Source organism: Apodemus sylvaticus, chromosome 13, assembly GCF_947179515.1.
Source record: "Apodemus sylvaticus chromosome 13, mApoSyl1.1, whole genome shotgun sequence".
In the NCBI taxonomy this organism is placed as follows: Eukaryota; Metazoa; Chordata; class Mammalia; order Rodentia; family Muridae; genus Apodemus; species Apodemus sylvaticus.
In genome coordinates this window covers 39,108,684-39,135,444 of record NC_067484.1, presented here as the reverse complement: position 1 = coordinate 39,135,444, position 26,761 = coordinate 39,108,684, and the positions used below count along the sequence as shown (strand labels likewise).

At 40.0% G+C, this 26,761-nt stretch overlaps 1 protein-coding gene and 1 non-coding gene across 2 annotated transcripts in view; one reads left to right on the top strand and one right to left on the bottom strand.

Annotated features, from left to right (window-relative positions):
- Window positions 1-10,110, top strand: part of Slc27a6 (solute carrier family 27 member 6) — a 65,276-nt gene extending 55,166 nt beyond the window's left edge. The window contains exons 7-10 of the mRNA XM_052155847.1: window positions 2,215-2,413; window positions 4,924-5,021; window positions 5,995-6,125; window positions 9,278-10,110. Coding sequence (XP_052011807.1) covers window positions 2,215-2,413; window positions 4,924-5,021; window positions 5,995-6,125; window positions 9,278-9,454 — 605 coding nt within the window. The 3' untranslated portion in view covers window positions 9,455-10,110. The remainder of the gene's footprint in view (window positions 1-2,214; window positions 2,414-4,923; window positions 5,022-5,994; window positions 6,126-9,277) is intronic.
- A 2,595-nt stretch (window positions 10,111-12,705) lies between these two features.
- On the bottom strand, window positions 12,706-12,837 carry LOC127664256 (small nucleolar RNA SNORA17). The gene has a single exon (XR_007973121.1). It is a non-coding gene; the product is annotated as a small nucleolar RNA SNORA17 (small nucleolar RNA).
- Window positions 12,838-26,761: the final 13,924 nt, after the last annotated feature.

Sequence of the window (26,761 nt, the reverse complement as noted above, 5' to 3'; positions counted from 1 at the left end):
AAGTTGTCAACCTGCTCTGTTTACATTCTTGTTATGCCTATCTTACTGCTACAGGGGAGATTATAAAAGGAAGAGTTAATTATCTCCCAAGCTCAGAATAGCCAATGTTGCTCCATGTCTGGGAAGATGACAGAGGTATTGCTCTTGCAGAGGACCAGAGTTCACTTCCTAGTACCTGTGTCACAACGGCTCACAACTGCCTGTTACTCCAGCTCCAGGAGAGTTGAGCCTTTGGTCTTCAAGGACACCTGCACTCAACTGCACTACTGCACACACACACACACACAGAAAGAGAGAGAGAGAGAGAGAGAGAGAGAGAGAGAGAGAGAGAGAGAGAGAGAGGTGTGTGTGTGTGTACACTAAAACTAATAAGATCAATATCAAATATTTCTTAATTCAACTCCACAGACACTGTCTAAGAGAAAAAAATGAGGGCTGGAGAGATGGCACAGAGGTTAAGAGCACTGGCTCTTAACCAGAAGGTCTGGGTTCAATTTCTAACACCCACCTGGCAGCTCACAACTGTCTGTTACTCCAGCTCCAGGAGATTCAGCATACATGCACACATGCAGGCAAAACACCAGTGCACATAAAATAAAAATAAATAATAAGTTGCTTAATAAAAATAGGAAAAAAGTTAACCTTTGGAGGATTTGGAGAACTTGAGGTCTTTCTTAGCATGCTGTTTAGAACCCTCATAAGATCTGAAACTGGAACTTAAATCTTGGGATGGTGCTTCTGTAATTTCAGCAATTCCAAAAATGCTGACTGGGCCCACTTGAGAGTTCTCATGATCACTTGAACTTTGTTTTGTGTTATAGCATTGTCCCTTCATTATGTCAACTCTGCCTCATCAGGAGAGACATGAACACACTGTGACCTATACAGTATTTACAATAATTTGTCAGAGGAAAAGCTAGTATGTACACCCTGAGAAGTGAGGATGAAAGGAATCTTTAAAAATTCTCTGCACTAATAAATGCAACCTGACAAGCTTCAGAGTGTGAGAGGCCTTGAGGGCTTGTGGACCTCATTCTGAACTGTGTACTCTGACTGGCATGTGTGGGGATGGTACGACATTGGCAGATTACATGGTCTGCCTCCCTTTCTGCATTGGTAAAGTGGAGCTGTCGTCCAGACCTTTCTTGGAGGCTTTTGATGAGGATGAGAGGATGCATGGGAAGGACTCTAAGGACAGGACTGCTGCGGTGATGTGTGTGGTGTAACTATGCTGATGTCAGCGGCGGTGGGGCTGGTGAGGCTGGAAAGGACGAGAACGAGAAGCAGTGGAGCTCTGTGGCAGCAGAGCGGGTGTCATTATACAGAAGGAGGTAAGGGGACACAAGTGACTGTATGGTGACTGAGGAGCAGCCCTTGCTAAGAGCCCTGTGACTACTTCATCCATCGCTGCAGCCAACCCAGGAGGTAGACATGGACCTTTAAGGCTGCTGCTGTGATCTCTGCTTTCCTTTGTGCTAAATGTAACCTTGCCTTGCAGATGGCCAAGCATAACCTCCATTAAGTAGACTTGACTGAAGTAATGAATTTGGATCAGTGTCTAAGCATGGGTGCCATGGCATTAATAAGTGTCATGAGGCAGGAGTTCTTTCTAATGCCCTCCCCTCCTCTGTCAAGGATTTACAGAACAAACCACTAACTGGGTCAGGGACCCTTTGCTCCAAAGGCTTCACTTGAGTTCCATATCTATTTCTCTTTCTGGTCTTGACTGCTGATTTCACCCTTCTGAGCATTAGTTTTTCTCTTAATAATATTATAATTGTAGTGCCAGTTTCAAACAATTGCTCAAGTTAAGTACAATGATAATGGCAGAGCTGGTGTGGTCACTAATATGTAGTACCATTACCAGATTATTAAAATTATTGAGTTACTTGCTCTCAAAAGTACCTGAGTTAAAATCTGTACAATTCCAAGAGACATTACCCTTCATCTGTCAAACCAGAGTACAAGAGAAATTAAAATCATATTTGCTTTTCATGCGATTCTTTTGCCATTCATATTTTTTGCAAGGTTTATTAACAGATGTGCTAGATGTAGGCACCAAGAAGAAATGCCATCGTGTAGCATGAGAACAAATATAGAGGAAAATAGGAAGCTACAGTAGCTGGGTTTCTCAGCTATAACTTAGGTGTGTGTGATGTCTGCACTGATCATTGTTGGAGCGCATGGCTCCTAAAACAGCCCCTTCTCTTGCAGGAGAACCTGGTCTCCTCATTTCCCGTGTGAATAATAAGAACCCCTTCTTTGGCTATGCCGGCTCATACAGGCACACGAGAAGCAAGCTGCTTTTTGATGTTTTTAAGAAGGGAGATGTTTACTTCAATACAGGAGATCTCATGTTCCAGGATCACGAGAACTTCCTTTATTTTTGGGACCGTATTGGAGACACTTTCAGGTAGGAATGGCACCATGAATGCCCAGCTGGCCATGTGCCTGTGAATCCCTCTTCTGTGGAAAGTGAGAGCTTCTACTTCTGATAACTCAGGACACTCAGGGGCCTTTCAACTCTCCAATGATTGCCCGCACAAAGATGGGCTCACCATCTGTTTCTATATGAACTGTAAGTTTAGTTCTGATGTTAAACTCCATAGTTTTTTTTTAGAAAAAAAAATGAACTAGTCTATACCCAATCAGTAAACTTTACTTTTAGTATATAAAAGTAGAAACAGCATGTGAAGCTAGAGTTGGGGATATACAGAGAGGCCATGGGGTCTAAAGTCATTTCTTTTGTTTCGTTACTTTATTTTTTCTCCCCTATTAATTTATTTATTTATTCACATTGCATCATGATCACAAACCCCCTCCTCCCAGTCCCCCCTTCACATGGCTCCCCACCCCGAAAGCTGCCCTCCCCTTCTCCTCTAAAAAGGCTGAGGTCCCCCATCAGTACTACTCTACCCTAGCACTTCAAGTCATTGCAAGACTAGGCACATCCTTTCCTACTGAGGGCAAACAAGACAGCCTAATTAGGGGATCAGAATCCACAGGAAAGCAACAGAGTCAGGTTTTACCCCTGCTTTAGTTGTTGGGAGACCCACACAAAGACCAAGCTGCATATCTGCTACATATGTGTGAGGTAAAGGTGATGCTTGATCCAGCCCTTGCATGCTCTTTGGTTGGTGGTTCAATCTCTGGGAGCCCCCAAGGGTCCAGATTAGACTCTGTTGGTCTTCTTGTGAATCCCTATACTCTCTGGTTTTCTCAATCCTTTTCCCTATCTCTTCCACAAAACTGCCTGAGCTCTGTCCAATGTCTGGCTGTGGGTCTCTACATCTGTTTCAGTCAGCTGCTGTGTGGAGCCTCTCAGAGTATTGTCATGATAGGCTCTTGTCTGCAAGCATAAGAGAGCACCATTAATAGTGTTAAGGGATTGGTTCTTGCCCATGATATGCATCTCAAGTTGGGTCACCATTGGTTGGCCATTCTTTCAGTCTGTTCCTTGTCCCTGCATTTCCTGTAGGCAGGACAAATTTTGTGTTGAAGGTTTTGTGGGTGCATTGGTATCCTTATCTCTCTCTCTCTGGGGATTCTGTTTGGCTTCAGAAAGTGGTCATGCCACACTCCATATTCCCAACTTCTAGGAGTCTCAGCTAGAGTCATCCTCATAGATACCCTAAAGCCTCCCCAGTCCCAGGTCTCTGGCCCATCCTAGAGATGCGCCCCCATCTCTGCCAATTTCTGGTCACTCTCCTGACCCTCTCTCCCTGGTTCTCCCTACACCTGATCCCCCGCTTACCATTACCACAGACTCTGCCACCAAGTTCCCTCCCTTCATCCCTGCCTCCATCTACTTCAAAGACAGTTTTATTTCTCCTTCTGAGTGAGATTTAAGCATACTCCTCCCTTGAGCCTTCCGTGTTCTTAGGCTTCAATGGGCATCCTGTACTTGTGGCTCATATCCACTTAGAAGTGAGCACATGCCATGCTCATCCTTTTGAGTCTGGCTTACCTCACTCAGGATGATGTTTTCTAGTCCCGTAAATGTGCCTGCAAATTTCATGATGTCCTTGTTTTTATTAGCTGATTAGTATTCCATTGTGTAAATGAATCACATTTTTTCTTTCTTCCTTATCACTGTTTTCCCTATTGGAGTGGGCGTGGGGGTGGAAATGCTGCACCATACATGTGACTTTGGGGAGTTGATTCTCTCCTTCTAACTATGTCTGTTTCAGGGATTAAACTCTGATTCAGCGACAAGTGTCTCACTACTCACCAAAATGTCTTACCAGTCCTGAGATGATCTTAATGTAATGGAAAAAATACTGAAACTGAGACCACACCTTCCCATTTTTTAATGTTTTATTTTCTAATTTCTCAAGCTTGTCTTAGCCTACATAAAATTTCATTTTACTTTGTTACTCAATGGCTATAAAATAGTCAGAAGCATAGAGTAAGTATTTAGCAAGGACTTGTGTGAATAGACAAATAAGGAATAAGTAAGAAGTATGTCAAGATCTCATCATATAGAATTGTCTTCATTAAAATAGCAGAAGTGGAAAGCAATACTTTACATGCCCAGAAAGTAAGGTGGGTTAAAATGCTGATGTGATTATAGTATTTCCTTAATTCCTACCTCCAAGGACAAAGCTTTAAACTTAATTTTTATTATTGCACACAGTAGTGATTTTGTACTGATATAATCTTCATCATTCAGTTTCTCTTTAAAACATTTTTAGTGAACAATTTATACCCACAAAACTCTTAAGTTATTTTATCCAAATCATAGCTGCTGAGTTTATTGAACTCTGAACATAAAGCTTTTGTAGATGTGGCATGGCTTTTGCTTGGAAACTAGTTATTTTTGGCCACTAGGTGCTTCACAGAGCCAAATGCAAGTCACTAAAACTGAAATCAGGAGCTGACTCTTCAAATGCATGTGCTCTTAAGGTTCCCTCTGTCATTTAGGTGGAAAGGAGAAAATGTCGCAACCACGGAGGTCGCTGATGTGCTTGGGAGGTTGGACTTCATACAGGAAGCCAATGTGTATGGTGTCCCCGTGCCAGGTATGTGACTGCGGTTGACTTTGAGAATTGTAGAAGAGAATGCCCATGTATGTCTTCTTTAGGTTTTTATCACTTTCTAAATCAACATTTAAAATTTTGTATATTAAAATTAATATTTTAAAATATTCTCATCTTGCCTTGACAAGCAATGCCCTTGAATAAGCTAACAAACTTTATGGACACATTGGGATAAAAGGTATGGATGAATTTTAATGTTTTGTCTATTTGGAAAATAGTTGAAGCTGATCTTTCCAATTGTCGTTCTTTTCCTGTTATGATATGTGCTGGCTCATTCCACTAAATAGAAACATGTTCTAGTTTAAATGTTTAATAATTCCACTTGTGCCTGAAGTATGTCCTTTTATGCGAATGACAGTGTTTCCCGGCTAATGCTTTGGGGTGGAGGGGAGGCCAGGGATTGGAGTGTCTATTTAGCACCAAAGGAAGAAGACAACAGACTGAGAAACTGTCTCTGAAGACTCGAGAAATAGGCCTGCCCTCTGAGGTCTGCAGATCATATGTTGGGCAGTAAGCAATGAAGACTGAATTTTCATTAATAAAAGGAAAATACCCATTTCTACTTTTCTTAACTTCAGATATTCCCTGTGATTTTTTTCATTAGTGATTAAAATATGCATTTTTACTGGGCTGTAGTTAGCCCTCCATATGCTTTCTTTCATAGTATTTATGTTGATAGGATGAAAATTATGTATAACGTATTGTCTTCTATTCAGTCTGTTTCAATTCTGTAGGACAGACAATGAAAGACAAGCTGTGCTTATCCCTACTGTCCAGTTACTTCTAGTGATTAAATCATACGTGAGGGAAAACGCAGACTCAGTTTATGCCACTGCCCCATGTTACCTCTGCCAAAGAATGCAGAATGGGCGTCTCTGTGACCGGCTGTGTTTGACAGGACTGAGTTTGAAAACTCACCTAGTAATACATGGATTTTATTTTGACCTTTCCCCAGGTTATGAAGGAAAAGCAGGAATGACTTCTGTTATTCTAAAACCAAACAAGTCTTTAGACTTGGAAAAAATGTACGACCAAGTGGTGACATCTCTACCAGCTTATGCCTGCCCGCGCTTTTTAAGAATTCAGGTAATTTTACAACCTCAGAATTTGTCAAAGGTAGGAGCCAGAACCAAAAGGTGGGTCAGTAGCAAAATACTCTTCTATCTTTTCGAGAATGTGCCCATCTATTTATATTAGATAACTTTAGGAATAAAAATCAGAGAAACAGAGACTTGGTGCTCTTGGGCACTGTGTTGGAAGTTGCATGTGAAGGAAGGATGATGAAGGGTTTTTGTCCTGACTGTAGAGTTATTTCTTTCTCTTTACACAGGACCTTAGAACAAAGTGATGCTCTCAGCAAGGGTCACAAGTCAAAACTGTATCTTGCACATATCTTCTTAAGACAGCGGGGCTATTTGCCTAAAAGTGGGTTTCACCAGGTCAACACCAAAGTGTTTGTATGCAGACATCCTATGTGTCTTTTACCTGCCTTAACACAGGCATATATGACATATCAGGACAGCACAATCCAAGTTCACTATCAATTTGCCCATATAACTTATGTACTTACATGTTATCTCCATTTCTTTCCTATGCATCATCTTCTGTATAGCTTCTATATAGACTTTTTCTTTAATTGTTAGTTTATTTATACATTATATATATATAAACAAAAATATATGTATTGCACATAATATATATTCCTAAATATATAATTTCAACCTGCTCAGTTAATATAATGTTATCTATGTGCATATTATTTCAGGACTGACCATTAGCGGACTCCTTCTTGAGAAAGTCTATTTCATCCCATCCTCAGAATTCCTTGGTTGCCTATAATTCTTAGTCTAGAGTTGGGACCCTATGAGATTTCCTCCTTCTGTGTTAGCATATCTGTCGATATCATTCCTGTTCAGGTCTTGTTTGGGCAGCCATGTTGTTGAGACTTCATAAGTATAACTTACCTGACATTTCCAGGAGATCTAATCCTGTTCTTTTGGTTCGTACATTCTTTTATTGATTGATGTTGATCATAGGTGCTGCAGTTGATAGAGAAGCTCACCAAGATGCTAAACCTTCATTTCCAGGGGTTCTGCCTTCTTGAAAAAGACTGACACCAGCTAGCTCACTCCCGTTACTTTATTCAGTCATTTTACAAGGTCAATTTGGGCTAGGAGAGGTTCCAACTACCAAAGTTATCCTGCTCTCGCTGCCCATGAGAGCAAGCAACCCACACACATCTCAGTCCCTTTTGGCTAACCACAGTCAAAGATAAGAACTCCAGGTTTGTCAGACTGTCTTAGGACCAAAGTTTGTACGGCTGCACCTCTCCTATAGCACCAAGAAAAGGTTCTCTAGAGAGAACATTTCTTCAAGGTTCAAACAGTCTCAAAATAATATCCCAGCTTCTACTGATTGATCCAAACATGGCAAAAGCTTTGCTCAAACATTTCACTCAAAGCCAGACACAAAGGCTTTCCTGTATATATTGCTACAGCCTTTCCTCTTCCTCTTTTGAAAGTGTTCTCTGAGCTAGAGGTACAGTAGTTGTGTTGCGGATGGGTCAGGTGACACTGGTATCTCATGATCACTGCTTTGGCATTATGATCAATTACAGCTGTAATGGTCCTCATCTCTTGCAAAAGAAGTTTCTTTGTTGAGGGGCAAGAACTATACTTACCTGTGGATATAACTAAATGTTTAGAATGCAGTTAGGAATTATCCTGGTTTAATAAGGTGACAATTGATACAAACTTTATAAGATCCAGGACCTCACTACCTCTCGGTTGTTGGATAAACTTCTAGTACAAGGCGTAGTTTTCCTCCTTTTGAGAAGTTCTTAAATCCAATTGTCAAGCCTTTGGTTGCCACTAAAATGCGAATGTCCTTGTTGCACTCTTAGGGTTACTGTGCCATGCTGCTCCTTGTTGGAGTTCACGGGCACCTTACTAGTTTCTGGTCAGGAAACCCAAGAGTCCTAAAACTCTGTAGGCTGATACTGTTGCCCTTGGTTGTCTCTCAAAGGTTGTAGGTAGGGCCTTATTCCTGAAGAGACCATATACTGTAGAAACAGGAGCCAGAGCATCTGAGCAAAAAGCCTCTTTCCTGAGGATTGTTTTTATGGTACCAGAAGGTGTCATGCAAGTTTCCAAGGGAGGGAAGGAGCCCATAGCTACACCACACCCATCTACCTCGTCCTTCTGTAGCCAAGCCTCCCTCCCCATCCATTCTTGCATTATCCCATGAGAAATATACCTTCATTGAATAGAACACAGATCTAAAGGGTGATATTTTAAAACTTTAATCCTAGCAAAATTCACTCTCAGAAGCAGAATATTTTTCACATTGGGCTATTCTAGAAGCCTGGGCCTGCACTATACACCTTTAGGAAATACTTTAATATCATTAATTTTCCAAACAGAGCATTGGTCATTACAGTTAGTGATTATTGTTCATTTGGTACAATAAACAGAAAGCCTAGCATTCTCAGATATGAAGTATTTATGTAGCTGGACTTATACTACACTTTAATCCTAGCATTCAAGGGGCAGAGACATATACTGGTGGATCTCTTTGAGTTTGAGGCCAGCCTGGTCTACATAGTGAGTTCAAGGCTAGGCAGAGCTATACAGTAATATTGTATCTCAAAAAAAATTTTATAACAAATTATAGCAATAAATAATCTGAGAAAATGCAGAACTAAAATTTCTGACCACATGAATAAAACAATAGCTCTGTGAAAATTTTCAGTCACATTTATAACAAGGTAGTTTTGCTCATAACAAAAAATTTTAAATGTGATAATACTCAATATTGCTAAAATTAATCCAACCTTATCCTTTTGTTCTGCTCTAGAGACACAAATTACCAGAACTTCCTGAGAAAACTTGCATTATAAACTTTATTTTTTTTGTAACTTTAACTCCTATAACAGTATCATATATTCGACATATCGTTTTGGTATTGCCATGAGCTAGGATATGTCTTTCAAACATGCTTAATTTGTTGGTCACAGTAATAATTATTATTTATGCAATAAGTTAACATTTCAATAAGGTTTATAAACAAATAAGTGTTTTCTATTTCTAATGTCAAATTAATACCAACTATAGAAACATTAATTAGGTATAAAATACAATAAGGAAATGTGGCCTATTTTGTTAAACATTTTGCTCATACGTAGTATCTACTATGAATACTAATAACTTGTTCTGGATATATCTGTAATTAATTCCTAGGACAAAATGGAAACAACAGGAACATTCAAGCTAAAGAAGTTACAGTTGGTGGAAGAAGGATTTAATCCACTGAAGATTTCTGAGCCACTTTACTTTATGGATAACTTTAAAAAATCTTATGTTCCCTTGACCAAAGAGATTTATAATCAGATAATGTCAGAGGAGCTTAAACTTTAAGACTGCATTTATGGGACTTTAATGGCTTCCTGGGAAAGATGGAGGGAGATTCGTGAGCTTCTTTGTGGCCATCGGGTGGGGGGGGGGGGAAGATCCTTTCATAAATCAATCATAAATTGAAAAAAATGTACATGAAGAAAGCGTTTTGTATGCCGAGCTTTCAAGGCCCACACGGTTTCCTCAGCACAGTGAGGCCTGAAGAAGGAGCTGTTTGCCTGAGGGTTGTGAGGCTGACATGAGGATGCTGCTTACAGCTGATGACCAGAATCACTCAAAAGCAGCACACTTCATAGCATGAGCCCAGAAGCAGACTACAGTTCAAAGTACATCGATTTCTGAATGCATTTGGGAAGAAAACCAAACCGGCCATAGTATCACCACCTGACTCCAGGACTGTCAGAAATGTGATGATTTGCTCTGAATCAAAGATGGGGAAGATGGGGGAAATGCAGGTGCTGCATTTCCATCGCAAGCAATTCCTTGAGTTTAATAAGGCTTAAATTTGCTTCCACTGATATAAACTTCAGCTGATTTTTTTATTAATTTTAAGATTCAGTCAGTAACTAAGTACTTACCTTAAAATTGAAGATTTTAAGTAGTATAAGTAGTTAACAGTTTACTCATTTAAAATACTTTCTATTATGTAAAAATTCTAGTTTTCAGTGAATAGTAAAATTTTTATTGAGTTTATTTTTATGTGATTTTAATTCAGTAAAATCATCTTTATTAATATGTGATTTGGTCATCTTACATTTTTTATTATTTATTTTATGTGTGTGGCTGTTTTGCCTGCATGTATGTCTGTTTGTGTTTGTGCCTGCTGCCCACAGAGCCCAGAAGAAGGCATCAGGTTTTTTCAGAACAGCAGTTGTATAGTTGTGAGTTGCCAGCATTGGTTGCTGGGAATCGAATCCCAGGTCCTCTGGAAGAGCAGCCAGTTCTTGTACCCACTGAGTCATCTCTCAGTCCAGCAATCTTTGTTGTACTGTTTTTTTGTTTGTTTTTTTATCCTTGTTTGGGTGTTTTTTTTTAAAAAAAGATTTATTTATTTATTATATGTAAGTACACTGTAGCTGTCTTCAGACACTCCAGAAGAGGGCTGTCAGATCTCGTTATGGATGGTTGTGAGCCACCATGTGGTTGCTGGGATTTGAACTCAAGACCTTCAGAAGAGCTCTTAACCACGGAGCCATCTCACTAGCCCCTGTTGTACTATTTTAAGTAAACTCCAATCAAAAGAACCTGACTGAAAATACATGTACTAATATTTCCTTCCTCTCAAAAATACATGAAAGGGACAAACAAATATCAAACTATAAAAGGCCAGAGCAGGGAAACGGGTGCTTCCACATCTTTAGAGTTGTTGGGCAACTGTAGAAATAGAAGATCAGCAATATATTCCCATGAGCCACAGGAACCAATAGTGATACTCAACAGCTGGACCAGAGCAGAGCTCTGGAGTTACCATCACAATCAAAGACAGAAAGGGCAGCCAGTCTGAACAGGAATGTGGGGAGTTACCTGCAACATGGGGCACAAGGACACTGCACAAGGACAGTGCAGAGATCAGTGTGCTGGACGCTGAGCCTTTGAACCCAGTACTGCCTTTAATCTAGAACCACAAAACATCCCTCCGTAAGGTGAAGTATCATCTGTGGGAGCGCGGCATGGATTGGTTGTGGCTTGAGTGTGGTTTGTCTTCCTCCTCCAAGATGGCCTGGGCTGGCCACTTGGTTCCCAGGGTACAATGTGGATGTGTTAGGATGTTTCAGAGGCAGGGCCTTAGTGGAAAAGACTTCAGTCATTGCGGTGGCCACTCTTGGATTAGTAAGAATGTATAGCTCCTTTCAGACTCCAGTTCACCCTAGGGAGAATGAAAGTCTGTGCTCAGCATCTTCTGAACATTCCTCTTTCTTTTGTCCTTATCCTCTCATAGTATGACACAGCCTACAGGGTCATCACTAGAAGCCAAACAGATATGGCCACCTGATCAATAACTTTCAGCCCCCAAACTTGTCAGCTAAATAAGTGTCTTTTCTGTGTAAGTATCCAATTTCAGGCATTGTGTGGTAACACCAGAAAATCCATTCTGTTAGATGGCTTTATAGAGGTTAGATGGCTTCATAGAGGAAGGCTAAGAAGAGGAACGGGGTGCAATTAGACAACCATATAACTGTAAACCTAGCTTTCTAAGAGAACACTTGCCTATTCATGTTCGCTAAGAAAACCCATATGCCAATACATAAAGGGAATGGGTGGTTTTCCTGTAGTTAAAAGTGTCAGTGACTATACAAACCTCTACTAATGTGCATAGCCATTTTTGGCCTTTGCTGTTAAGGTTTTGCTCAGGATATGTGCTTTAAAGATTGTAGTTATCCTTTTAAGTATTGCAAGTATGTTAGCGTGTTTCTGCTAATTTCCACCACTGTAAAAGCCAGGGAGAGTGAATTGAGACAGTAAACAGTGCGTTTGTGTTGCAACCTGCACCACTGTTCCATTCTTTTGCTAAATCCATACACGTGAGAGGCAGGTGCTCGAAAGAGACAATCCATTCTAGAAATGGAGAGAGGGGTAGGAAGGGTCCTAAGCTCAGAGAGCTTATGGGACCAGACGCTGCTGAGAAGCACAGCATATGAGATCACATGATCAGCTTGTGGAACACTTCCCTGAACACACACAATCTCACTCCTGACTGTGGAAAGCTGAGAGAACTACCACTCGGATGGACAAGTTGACTCAGCACAAAAGCAAATCCTAAGGAGGGTTAACATTTTTAAAAACCTTTTTATTGATTCTTTGTGAATTTCACATCATGTACTCCAGTTCTGCACAGCCTTCAGACATTAGCATGTCCCTAGCAGGCAGCCAAGACGAGGGGCATCCACCTGGCTTTTGGTGCTGCTGCAGGGCCAGGGAATAGATGTGGCCCCCAGTGGCATCACAGATCAGAACCCCACTGCGGTCCCAGGTGGCGTCACTGGCTACCCACATCAGGCTGTTCCTCACCACAGCTCTGCCTCTCTTCACAGTATCCACAACCTTTTGTTTCTCCACCACTTACTCGCTCCTCATAGTGGTGCCTGGGGTCTCTGAGTGGGGTCATCTCAGGAGCAGTCTCAGGAGCGCTATATCCTGCTCATGTAATATGGCACTGAGCAGGGGTCATCTCTGGCATGGTTTGGCGCCCCACCTCCCCCCAAGGCCTGCAACGTGCCAGACTAACAGTCATCTTAGGTGGGCTTTTCTCACGGATTGTTAGGCTACTGATCATTCAGATGTTCACATTTCAGAACACTAAGCATAAACACAGCCTCGCTCCTCTCTGCCACCTACTGGCGAACATGTGCCACAGCCGCCACTCCTGCACCACCTCTAGGAACAGGGAGGAAAGACATTTTTCAAGTGCTAGGCCCTCGGAGAAAATAAACAGAACCATCTTTATAGTATATGAATGAATAATTGCATTAAAGTTAATCACAGCTATGCTGCACAAACGCAAATTTTCCTAAAAATGTTTCAGAAGGCTTCCGATGTGAATGTAAATACAAGTCTGAAAATACTTATAGAGAGATGGATAGATGTTTATGAGAGAGGGTATAGGTGGAGGAGGAGAGGAATCTAGTGATTTCAAATCACAAAAATTTGACAACTAGAGTATTAGTTAACAGATTACTTGGCTTTGGAAACAAGAAAATATCTCAACAAATTAAGTATATTGGTCACATGAAAATATAATAGACAAAGTATGTCTAATTTATCAAAACTAAGAAGAAGAAGCACAAATGAAGATTGGAAAATACTATATTTTAAACACTCTATGACAAAGGTTCTCAACCTGTGGGTCATGACCTCTTGGGTGGGCGGGGTTGAACAACTTTTTAGCAGGTGTCACATGAGGCCATCCTGAATATCAGAATTATGATTCATAACAGTAACACAATTACAGTTATAAAGTAACAACAAAAATAATTTTATGGTTGGGTTCACTGTAATATGCAGAACTGCTTTAAAGAGTTGCAGCACTAGGAAGGTCAAAAACCACTGATCTAAGACTCAAACCAATGAAAATGTTTCCTAGGAATGAAGTTGAAGTGCTGTGGTCTCAGTTATGGCACCTTAAAAACAGCCAGGATCCTTTGTCTTGGCTTTAATATTTAGGAAATGTTGATGCATGTTCTTTTAAGACCAAAGTAAAATATTGCTAAAAGGAAGCTCCTGTCTTCAGAAAGGAAGCAATGAAGGCACCTAGTTGGGTAGAATTAAAAGAATTTTTCATTTCTTCTTTCAGTGCAGAAGGTGGTTCAGTGGGATTAGGCCTTTGAAGAGTAAGTTAGGATCCTAGCCTCTCCCCTCCCCTCTCTCTCTCTGATTTCCAGATGCCATGAAATAAGAACCCTTACTCCAGGGCACATTCCCAGCCTGAGCTTCTGCCTAGCACCTGGCCCTAAAGCAAGAGTCAGTTGGCCACAGTTCTAATAAACTAAACCCTTGGAGACAATAATCCCAAATAAACCTTTCCTTCTTTCAGTTGACTTGTCTCAAGTATTTTGCTAGTGAAAGCTGACCGGCACAAATGTCTGTTGATGTACAGTTTAATATCGATAAAAAGGGTCTATCATTTGCTTTTTATAATACTTTGACAAACACAAACATTTGGAAGAAAAATTTTTAATGAATATTAGTTAAGTGAAAAGCAAGTAGATGAGAAAAAATGAGATTTTATTTTATAAACTTTATTATTAAAAAGAACCTTATAAACAAATAAAAATATCACACAGCAAAACATCTTGAACTTCCATACAGTTAGAGTAGGAATCAAGAAAGGAGTTGCATTAAATGGATCAAGGACCTCCACATAAAACCTGACACACTGAAACTAATACAAAAGAAACTGGGGAAGACCCTTCAGGACATGGGCACAGGGGGAAAGTTCCTGAACAGAACACCAATAGCGTATGCTCTAAGATCAAGAATTCACAAATGGGACCTCATAAAATTACAAAGTTTCTGTATGGCAAAGGACACCATCAAAAGGACAAATCGGCAACCAACAAATTGGGAAATGATCTTCACCAATCCTACATCAGATAGAGGGCTAATATCCAATATATACAAAGAACTCAAGAAGTTAGACCCCAGAAAACCAAATAACCCTATTAAAAATGGGGTGCAGAGCTAAACAAAGAATTTTCACCCAAAGAACTTCAGATGGCTGAGAAGCATATTAAAAAATGCTCATCTTCATTAGTCATTAGGGAAATGCAAATCTAAACAACCCTGAGATTTCACCTTACACCAGTCAGAATGGCTAAGATTAAAAATGCAGGAGACAGCAGATGTTGGCAAGGATGTGGAGAAAGAGGAACACTCCTCCACTTCTAGTGGGGTTGCAAATTGGTACAACCACTCTGGAAATCAGTCTGGCTGTTCCTCAGAAAACTGGGCATGTCACTTCCGGAGGATCCTGCTATACCACTCCTGGGCATATACCCAGAGGATTCCCCAGAAGGTAATAAGGATACGTGCTCCACTATGTTCATAGCAGCCCTATTTATAATAGCCAGAAGCTGGAAAGAACCCAGGTATCCCTCAATAGAAGAATGGATGCAAAAAATGTGGTATATATACACAATGGAGTACTATTCAGCCATTAGAAACAATGAATTCATGAAATTCTTAGACAAATGGATGGAGCTGGAGAACATCATACTAAGTGAGGTAACACAGTCTCAAAAGATTAATCATGGTATGCACTCAATAATAAGTGGATATTAGCCTAGAAAATTGGAATACCCAAAACATAATCCACAGATCAAACGATGTACAAGAAGAACGGAGGAGTGGCCTGGTTCTGGAAAGACTCAGTGTAGCAGTATAAAGCAAAACCAGAACAGGGGTGGGTGAGAGAACATGGGGAGGGAAGAGGGCTTATGGGACTTTCGGGGAGTGGGGACCCAGAAAAGGGGAAATCATTTGAAATGTAAATAAAAATATGTCAAATAAAAAATTTTAAAAAAATTAAAAAGAATAGAAAAAAAATTGATCTTACATTTTCAGTGATGTGTGTGTGCGTGTGTGTGTGTGTGTGTGTGTGTATATATATATATATATATATATATATATATATATATATATATACTTATATATTACATTTCATTTGAGAGGTAAATTTTTTACTCTCATACTTTAAGCCTTCTTTTAGGTTGCCATTAATTTTTTTCAATATATTTTTTCAATATATTTCAATACATTTTTTCAATAGTTTTACTGGCTGGTTTTGTGTGTCAACTTGACACAGGCTGGAGTTATCACAGAGAAAGGAGCTTCAGTTGGGGAAGTGCCTCCATAAGATCCAGCTGTAAAGCATTTTCTCAATTAGTGATCAAGGGGGAGGGCCCCTTGTGGGTGGTACCATCCCTGGGCTGGTGCTCTTGGGTTCTATAAGAGAGCAGGCTGAGCAAGCCAGGGGAAGCAAGCCAGTAAGGAACATCCCTCCATGGCCTCTGCATCAGCTCCTCCTTCTTGACCTGCTTGAGTTCCAGTCCTGACTTCCTTTGGTGATGAACTGCAACGTAAGCTCAGTAAACCCTCTCCTCCCCAACTTGCTTCTTGGTCATGCTGTTTGTGCAGGGATAGAAACCCTAAGACAATAGTTAGACATAAATTCATCAGATTTTGACATATTCAAGAATGAAGAGCAACAAAGAGCTTCAAAGAAAAGTGCAATTTTCTTAAATAATTAGTAAGTACCAGTCTCAACTTCTTGAGGAAAGTCAACCTGCTTACTTAATTCTCCTGAAATTTTCATAAAATTTTAAGTCACCTTTAAGTGACTTAATCACAGACATGATGCTACTTCTGGACCGGTGATATTGCTCAGTGAAGGGCTTGCCCATCAACAGCAAGGGTGGACTCTGTCCCCACAACTCATGTCAAAACCTAGGTGTGGTGTCAGTGTTTATACTCCCAGCTCTGGAGAGGTGGAGAGCTGGCAGACTCCCAGGCTTCCCTGCCTAGCCAGACTAGAGTCTCTAGGCCAATGAGAAATCCTACATCCAAAATCAAGAGTGGAATCAAGAGGGTAAAAGATCCTAACCCATGTCCAGGTTTGAAAATGTGATCAAAACCCACCAATCCCTGAGCACAAAAGCCCACACATTTCCAAACCTGAAATCCCGCCAATCCCTGGACTCAAAATCTGAGCAATCCAGGCTTGGCTTGAAATCTCACCAATCCCCACCCTGGAAATCTCTACCCTGGAAAGCTCCTCCCCCAAGAAACCATAAAGACGGTCTCCTTCTCCTGCTTAGGTCCTTGCTGCTTCTTGCCTGAGCAGAGGCAGCAACCCTCTCATGTCTTTCCCAATAAATCGTGGGGGGGATGCAGGGGACAGGGGGCATGTTGTGTGGTGTGACTTTGTGGAGTTCCTTGGCTCCCGACTACCTGGATAGCTCTCTTCATAGTTATATCACATCTGCTAGAGAAGCTTTTCTATCAGAGCTGTAAATTACCACATCTCCTAAACTGCAACACCCAAGGTAGTCTGCAGGCCTCCAGTGACATAGGTCACCTTTGAGTGACATACACACCTTTGATGAATACACACACACATGCATACACACATAGACATACACATATATACCCATATCCACTCACACATACATGCGTGTGTGTGTGTGTGTGTGTGTGTGTGTGTGTGTGTGTGTGTAAAGACACATAGATACACACACACACAGACACACACTGTTTCTTTGCAAGCTTGTCACCAGTGATGATTTCACTAGTGAGGGGTTTTAGTGCCATGCCTGCAGCCTCTGTACTAAGTAGCCCTGGCAAGCATCATTGCTGACAGATTAAAGAGCAACATTAAAATGGAGTACTAAAAGTGTCTGTGGAGTTTATGTTATGAACTTGCAATCCTTTCTCTCCTCAGAACACTGGCTGCATGGTTTAGAGTAACTGCCACCTCCCGCTGTAAACCGTGAGACTCTAACACTTTTACAGGTCAGACACAGCTTTGCACTTGCTAATGACACCCGTGTCACAAGTTAGCCATGTGGTGTAAAGGGCCTAAGTCTTAAAAGACTTAGGTAACACACCTGACCTTGTGAACAGCAATCGGTCTTCCTTCTCCTTGCAATAATTGTAGTTTCAACAATAACTGAAATCTTTATAAGCTTAAGGCCCCTGTCTTTGACAAATATCAGATGTTTCTCCAACCTAGAGTGTGAAACAAGGTTTGTTTTTGTTTTTGTTTTTGTTTTTTGAAACTTTTAAAAGTGTTTCTGGGTTTGTCCAGATTTATTGAATCCAGAACTCAGTGTCTTGTAAACACTAATTTGTGACAATACCTCTATAATTCTAAGTTGTGGTTAGTGTTGGATGCTGTTTCTTTACTTTGAACTACATTTCTCCTGCCTCTCAAACTTTCTGGCTTGTCTCAAAGAGGAACCAGGCCTACAGCCTCTATCTGGAAAGACATGGGACACCCATTCAAGCTGCTATGCTTTCTAGCTGAAATCTCGGGTATTCTTTTGTCATTTACCTGTTTCTGAGAACAGGTAGGGCCTGCAATTTTGGGATCACATAGGAATGCCAGAGAACAAAGCATTGGTTAAATATATGTGACACTGTTAGTAGCAGAAGACAAAATCAACTAGAAGAAAGGTTTTGTGAACTCGAAGATGGATGACTAAAAGTCATCCAGAGGACCAATGAGAGAAGCTACATTCCGGGATACTACAAAGTCAACTTCTGGTATAGACTTAAAAAAAAACAAGTATTAAAAATGGCTGTTGTTAAGCTGTATTAATGGAGTCCCAATTTAAGGAGGTATGCATCATAACATTGAAAGCATATCATGTGAAAGAGAAGTGGAAAAAATGTGTTATGGGCATTCTCTAAGAAGAAGGATAAAAGAGATAACTTAGTTAAGTAACCGATGTCTGAAAACCACCAGCCAATCCAGAGAAAAGATCGGCATCCAGAACCAGGAAGCCCTAAGGACATAGAAGTGGAGCACTCATCATCATGATGTGATTATTAAATTGTCAAAGGTTAGATAATTTGGAAGCATCATCAGTAAAATGGCTAACTAGTCTCTACATGAGAACTTACCTAAGACTATAAGAAGACTAAGGGTTTTTTGTTTGTATGTTTTTGTTGTTTTTAGCAGATAGTGTGCAGGTCTTTTGGGATGATATACTAAAAAGTCTGAAAGAAAACTGTCCATCAAGAACACCCCACTTGGAAGATATGTTCTTCTGAAATGAAAGTGGAATACTTATTTTAGTCAAACAGTATCTAAGGAACTCCATTGCTATTGGACCTTACTTCTAGGAGATTTTCATTCAGTTAAAATGAACATGTGCTAGGCAGTGCCTCAAGAATATCCAAAAGCACAAGTGTCAGGAGTAAAATATAGGCAACATTATAAAATGGTGATAGGCAAGTTACCTTCACTTCTGGTATAGACTTACAAAAAACAAGTATTAAAAATGGCTGTTGTTAAGCTGTATTAATGGAGCCCCAATTTAAGGAGGTATGCATCATAACATTGAAAGCATATCATGTGAAAGAGAAGTGGAAAAAAATGTAGTGTGCCCAACTCTTAACAGTTAAAGCAGGGTGCTAAAATAACAATCTTCTTTTCATAGGCCACGCTACCTACAGAGATAAGATCTGTAGATGTTACACAAACGAAAAAAGAAAGGTGCAAAGCCCATCAGCACAAAGGTCAATGAAGTACAGAGCCAGCAAGGCAGTAAGAAAGTGGACTCTAACACTAGTAAAAGAGCAATAACACGTAAGTACGTATCAGTAATCCAAATATAAATGTGTTAAACTCCCCCCAGGGAAGCAGGCAGACATGTAAAGATTCAAGATCCAAGTGCATGTCAGTCATCGACAATGAACTTGTTTTATAGTCTAGTACATTTACATAAGCTAGAAGAGACAGAAAAAGAGATGTTGAGCGAAACAGGTGAAAGAGAGTAGCCAGACTATGCTTCCTGAATGCAAAACAGACTAGCATTGCAAACTGCTGCTAGAGAGAAACGTGTATAAGTAATACTAAAACAAGCACATCAACAGAAAGATATAGCCATTATAAACATGTATTATCTAACAAGCGACCATTCAAGTCAATGAATACTGACAAGTTTAAAAGAAGAAATTGGCAGTCATAGAATAATAGAGATTTTAATATTCCACTATCAATAAATTACAGAATATCCAGCCCTGAGTGGCCTGGTGCTCGTTCTGTGTCCCAGGCTGACCTTGAATTCCTGCCAATTCCTTAGCTTCAGTTTCCAAGGTGCCAGAGTTACAGACCTACCTCTCCACACCTGGGGTAACTTTTTAAACAATGGACTTTTGCATTTCATTAAGCAAAAGTATAAAAGTAAAATGTGTCAAAAATATAAAAGAAAATGGTTGCCAAGACAAACACATAAAATAATCCCTAAAATGTGTAAAATATTGAGCTATAAAAAGCAAAATATATAAAATATTGAGTATAAAAATATTTCATAGTTACAGGAACTCATGAAGTATTCTTCAACTCTTATCAGACTGGAAAAAAATCAATAACAGTTGGTGAAGAAATGGAGAAATTGGCTTTTTTTTACTTTGCCCATGGATCATTGCACTTTATAATACAAGGAAGCCAGTTTATCCATTTCTATTGTATTGGTTCTTTTCCTGTTGCTCTGATAAATCACCGTGAGCAAGGCAGCGTCAGGAAGGAGAAGTGTATTTTAGCTTATAGTTCTGGAGAGATGCAAATCCATCATGTCAGGAAGGTGCAGCAGCAAGAGGCAGGCATGGTGCCAGGAGCAGGGAACCGAAAAACTCACATCTTCATATGCAAGCACAAAAGAGAGAGCCATCTGGACGTGGCAGGAAGCTCAGTGATGTAATTTCCCCAGCAAGGCGCCATCACTACCTTAGGGTTTCAATAGACTTGAATCACCAGACAGTAGTACTAAGAGATACTAAGTAGTACTAAGAGTACTAAGCCCCAAACTCCTGCACTTCAGACATAATCCTTCTTACCTCCATTGTGAAGAGGCAATCCAATTTTTCCATTGTAATCTGCAGCTATCGCCACTCCTAACACTGATATTTCTTTCTTAGCCTGTTGGTTTAAGGGCATTAAAAGCCCAAAATGACCAGGAGGAAGTCTGAGCTTCCAGTTCAATGGAATGTTTGTTTTGGTTCATTGTGGCTCCTGGCAGGACCTCTACCCCCTCTGAAACCAAAACTTCTAGCCTAGCAGAACCTAGGGTTGTGGGGACAGGAAACAAAAAGTTTCCTAGTGGGTCACTAGGAGTGATTATTCCCTTTTCCACCCCTTGATTCCTGGACCCATGTATCCTGGCTATGGGAGAAACTGTACTATATATAGGATGCTGATTCAAAGCATATACTGCCTTCTGAAGAAGCCTGCCCCAGCCCTCCAAGCTGCTGCCACCTAATTGTTGCTGTAACTGTGTCTTCAAAAGGCCATTCCATCTATCAGACCAGCTGCTTCAGGATGATGGGGAACATGGTAAGACCAGTGAATTCCATGATCATGGGCCCACTGTCACACTTCTCTGGCTGTGAAATGAATTCCTTGGTCAGAAGCAATGCTGTGTGAAATATCATGTTGGTAGATATTCTGTAAGTCCATAGATAGTGGTTTTGGCAGAAGCACTATGTGCAGGAAAGGCAATCCATAACCAGAATAAGTCGTTCTCCAATAAGAACATAATGTTGTCCTTTCCACAAAGGAAGTGGGGCAATGTAGTCAATCTACTACCAGGTTATTGGATGGTCACCTCAATGGTAATGGTGTCATATCTGGGGCTCAGTGTTGGGCTCTGCTGTTGGCAGATATGGTCAGCAGCAGCTATAGCCTGTCAGGCTTGGTGAGTCAAAGTCCATGTTGTTGAGCCCACACATAACCTGCATCTCTGCCACCATGTCTACTTTGTTCACTGGGCAATGGCAGGGATGGCTGGGGAAAGAGGCCAACGCTCTACAAAATGGATCATCTTATCCACTTGATTGTTGAACTCCTCAGCTGAAGTCATCTTATGATGAACATTTACACGGGACATAAATATCTTCACATTCTTTGTCCATTTGTAGAGACCTACTCGCATCCTTCTTCTCCTTCCCCAGATGTCCTTCTTACTAATTTTCCAGCCATAATCTTTCCAAGTGCCTGACCATCCAGATAATCCATTGGTTACAGCCCATGAGTCAGTCAACAATCATACATCTGACCATTCTTCTTCTAAACAAATTGTATGACCATATATACTGCCTAAAGTTCTGCCCACTGTGAAGATTTCCCTTCACCAGTATGTTTCAGGGTTTTCCCAGAAAGGGATTGTGATGCTGCAGCTTCCCATTTCTAGGTTGTAGCTGCATAATGTGCCGAACTGTCAGTAAACCAGGTCATAAATACACCTAACGTGATATCACTATCTTTTATTCAACTGTAAAGACATAAACAGTAAGAGTAACTTGGTGGGATCTTGCTCTAAGGTCACCACTCCCTTAATTCCACTTAATATTCTAGAACTTGGGGTTAAGCTCCATTCTACTTTCCATTTGATGATAGATTGCTGCTGTGCACATTTTATTTCATGACTTGGTGGGTCTGGATAACACTGAGCTCACAATGGGCAGTTCACGTGGCATGGTAACTTTGTGTCCTATTGTCAAGTTTCAGTTTCAACTAAGGTCTAAAAGCAGGCCAAGAGCTGTTTTGCTAAGGGAGAATAGTTGTCTGCAGATGACCATAGAGTCTTGTTCCAAAATCCCAAAGGTCTCTTCTGTGATTTACCTAGAGGGACCTGCCAAAGACTCCCATCAGCATCTCTATCTGCCACTGACACCTTAAGTACCAATGGATCTGCTGGAATTTTCCTAAAATTTTCCACAAATCACCAACTTTAAACCAAGTGAACAAGTAAGGGAGCCTATGAAGGACATTTCTCATTCAAACCACCTTCCTAGTTAGGGTTTCTATTGTTGTGATGGAATGCCATGACCAAAGCAAGTCAGGAAGGAAAGGGTTTATTGGGCTTACACTTTCATACCAAAGGAAGTCAGGATAAGAACTCAAGCAAAGCAGGGACCTGAAGGCAGGAGCTGATGCAGAGGCCACGAGGGGTGCTAGTTGCTGTCTTGTTCTCATGGCTTGTTCAACCTGCTTTCTTATAGAACCCAGGACCACTAGCCCAAAAATGACACCACCCATAAAGAGATGGATCCTACTTGATTAATTATTAATTAAAAATGCACTATAGCCAGATATTTTGGAGGCATTTTCTCGATTAAGGTTCCTTATTCTCAGAAAGGTGGTGAGCATCCCACAGTCACAACTCTGACCCGTAAGTGTTCCTGTCTGAAAGAATTACAGGGACAGAAATGGAGAAGAGACTGAGGAAAAGAAGGTCCAGCAACGGGCCCAAAGTGTGATCCAGCTCAAAGGAAGGTCCCAAGACCTGACACTATTACTGAAAGAAGCTGAGGAGAAGGGTGAGGTCCAGTAGAAGGATGAGCAGTCTCAATTAATCTGGACTCCCCCCAACCCCCCCCCCGAGATATCTCAAACACTGAACCACCAAGTAGGCAGCAGATACCAGCTGATATTAGACTCCCATCACACATACAGTAAAGGACTGATACCAGCTGATATTAGACTCCCATCACACATACAGTAAAGGACTGCTGGGTCTGTGTTCTTAAGAGATGATGCACATAACCCTCAAGAGACTGGAGGCCCCAGGGAATTTAGAGGTCAGCTGGGGTGGGAGGTGGGGACATCCTCATGGAGGTAGGGGGGTGGAGAGGAGGTATGGGATGTGGAACAGTTGGAGTATACAGGGAAGGGGATAAAATATGCAGTGTAAAAAATTAAGAAAGAAAGAAAGAAAGAAAGAAAGAAAGAAAAAGAAAGAAAGAAAGAAAGAAAGAAAGAAAGAAAGAAAGAAAGAAAGAAAGAAAGAAAGAAAGAAAGAAAGAAAAAGATGTGGCCAAGCCAAATAGCAAGAGGGCCCAGCTTACCCATTCATTATAAGGAGATTATTAAATGGAAATTTACAATATTAAAAAAAAATCCTTCCTCTCAGATGAATCTAGGTTGTGTCAATTTGACATAAAACTAGCCAGCATGCTAGCCACCATGATCGACACTTTAAAAAAAAAGTAACATTAAACCAGCAATATCATTTCTTGGAATTTATTCAACAGATTCACCTAAACTTTTGTTTGCAAAAATATTTAACAGATCATCAATTTGAGAGCTTACATAGTAGACAATAAGGCTATTTCAGTAAGTTATAATAACATATTAAAAGTACTGTAAAAGTCAAGTGGTTTTCAGTGTACTAATTTTGAAAGTATCTCCCACATATAATATAAAAACAAAGACTTCAAATACAGAGGTGTGGAGGAGACCATAAACCATGCTAGATAACTCTGACTTTTACTCTATACCACACACAAAACCAGAGATTTTGCATTACCTGAAAAATAAGCCAAAACAAATGGAATACATTTCTTTGTAAAGTCCAAAGGACATGAAATCATGCCATATGCAGGAAAAAAGACACAACTAAAACTCAAAGCACACATTGCACCTCACACAAAAATAGTGGGAAATTTCAACATCCCAGTCTCAGCAATGGACAAATCATGGAAACAGAAACTACACAGAGAAACAGTGAAATTGACAAATGTTAAGAACCAAATGGATTTAACAGATATCTATAGGACATTTTACCCTAAAACAAAAGAATATACCTTCTTCTAAGCACCTCACAGTACCTTCTCCAAAACTGACTACATAATCTGTTGTAGAACAGGGCTCAACAGATACAAGAAGATTGAAATAATCCCATACATCCTATCAGATCACTGCAGATTAAGGCTGATCATCAACAACAAAAAACAATAGAAAGCCCACATACATGTGGAAGCTGAACAACACTCTATTAAATGATAATTTGGTCAAGGAAGAAATAAAGAAATTAAAGACATTTTAGAATTTAATGAAAATAAACGCACAACATACCCAAACTTACAGAACACAATGAAAGCAGTGCTAAGAGAAAAACTCATAGCTCTGGGTGCTTCCAAAAAGGAACAGGAGAGAGCATACACTAACAGCTTGACAGCACATCTGAAAGGTCTAGAACAAAAGAAGCAAGTACACCCAAAAGGAGTAGAGAGCAGGAAATAATCAAACTCAGGACTGAATTCAACCAAGTAGAAACAAAAATAACTATACAAAGAATCAACCAAACCAGGAGCTGGTTCTTTGAGAAAATCAAAACGATAGATAAACCTTTACCTAGACTAACCAGAGGGCCCAGAGACAGTATCTAAATCAACAAAATCAGAAATGAAAAGGGAGACATAACAATAGAAACTGAGGAAATTAAAAAAAAACCATCAGATTCTGCTACAAATGCCATTACTCAACAAAACTGAAAACTGTAGATAAAATGGACAACTTTCTAGACAGATACCAGATACCAAAGTTAAATCAGGGTCAGATAAATGATCTAAACAGTACCATAATCTGTAATGAAATAGAAGAAGTCATTAATAGTCTCCCAACCAAAAAAAGTCTAGGACCAGATGGGTTTAGTGCAGAGTTCTATCAGACCTTCAAAGAAGACCTAATACCAATACTCTTCAAACTATTCCACAAAATAGAAGCAGAAGGGACACTACCCAATTCATTCCATGAAGCCTATTATTACTCTGATACCTAAATAACACAAACACCCAACAAAGGAGAACTTCAGACAAATTTCCCTTATGAATATCAATGCAAAAATATTCAATAAAACTCTCACAAACCAAATCCAAGAACACATCAAAATGATCATCCATCATGATCAAGTAGGCTTCATCCCAGGGATGCAGGGATGGTTCAATATAAGGAAATCCATCAAGGTAATCCACTATATAAACAAACTCAAAGAAGAAAAATAGATGATCATTTTATTTGATGCTGAAAAAGCATTTGACAAAATTCAACACTCCTTCATGGTAAAAGTCTTGGAACAATCAGGAATTCAAGGCCCATATCTAAACACATTAAAAATAATATACAGAAATCCAGTAGCCAACATTAAAATAAATGGAGGGAAACTTTAAGTAATACCACTGAAATCAGGGACTGGATAAGGCTGCCTTCTCTCTCCATACCTATTCAATATAGTACTCAAAGTCCTAGCCAGAACAATTAGCCAACAAACAGAGGTCAAAGGAATACAAATTGGAAAGGAAGAAGCCAAAATATCACTATTTGCAGATGATATGATCATATACTTAAGTGGCCCCAAAAATTCTACCAGAGAGCTTCTAAAACTGATAAACAACTTCATCAAAGTGGGTGGATATAAAATTAACTCAAACAAATCAGTGGTCTTCCTCTACTTAAAGTATAAACAGACCAAGAAAAAATTAGAGAAACAACCCCTTCACAATAGTCACAAATAATAAAAAAAAAAAAATACCTTGTTGTGACTCTAAGTGAAAGATCTGTATGACAAGAACTTCAATTCTCTGAAGAAAGAAATTGAAGAAGATCTCAGAAGATGCAAAGATCTTTCATGCTCATGGATTGATAGGATTAATATAGTAAAAATGGTCATCTTGCTGAAAGCAATCTACAGATTCAATGCAATCCCCATGAAAATTTCAACTCACTTGTTCATAGAACTAGAAAGAGCAATTTTCAAATTCATCTGGAATAACAAAAAACCCAGGATAGCGAAAACTATTCTCAACAATAAAAGAACTTCAGGCAGAATTACCACCCCTGACCTCAAGCTATACTACAGAGCAATCGTAATATAAACTGCATGGTATTGGTATAGTGATAGGTAGATCAATGAAATAAAATTGAAGACCCAGAAATGAACTCACACACCTATGGTCATTTGATCTTTGATAAAGGACCTATGACCATCCAATGGAAAAAAGATAACATTTTCAAGAAATGGTGCTGGTTCAACTGGTGGTTAGCACGTATAAGAATGCAAATTGATCCATTCTTATCCCCTTGTACAAAGCTTAAGTGCAAGTGGATCAAGGACCTCCATATAAAACCAGATATGCTGAATCTACTAGAAGAGAAAATGGGGAAGAACCTGGAGCACATGGGCACAGGAGAAAATTTCCTCAATAGAATCCCAATAGCTTATGCTCTAAGATCAAGAATTGACAAATGGGACCTCATAGAATTGCAAAGCTTCTGTAAGGGAAAGAACACTGTCAATGGACAAAACGGCA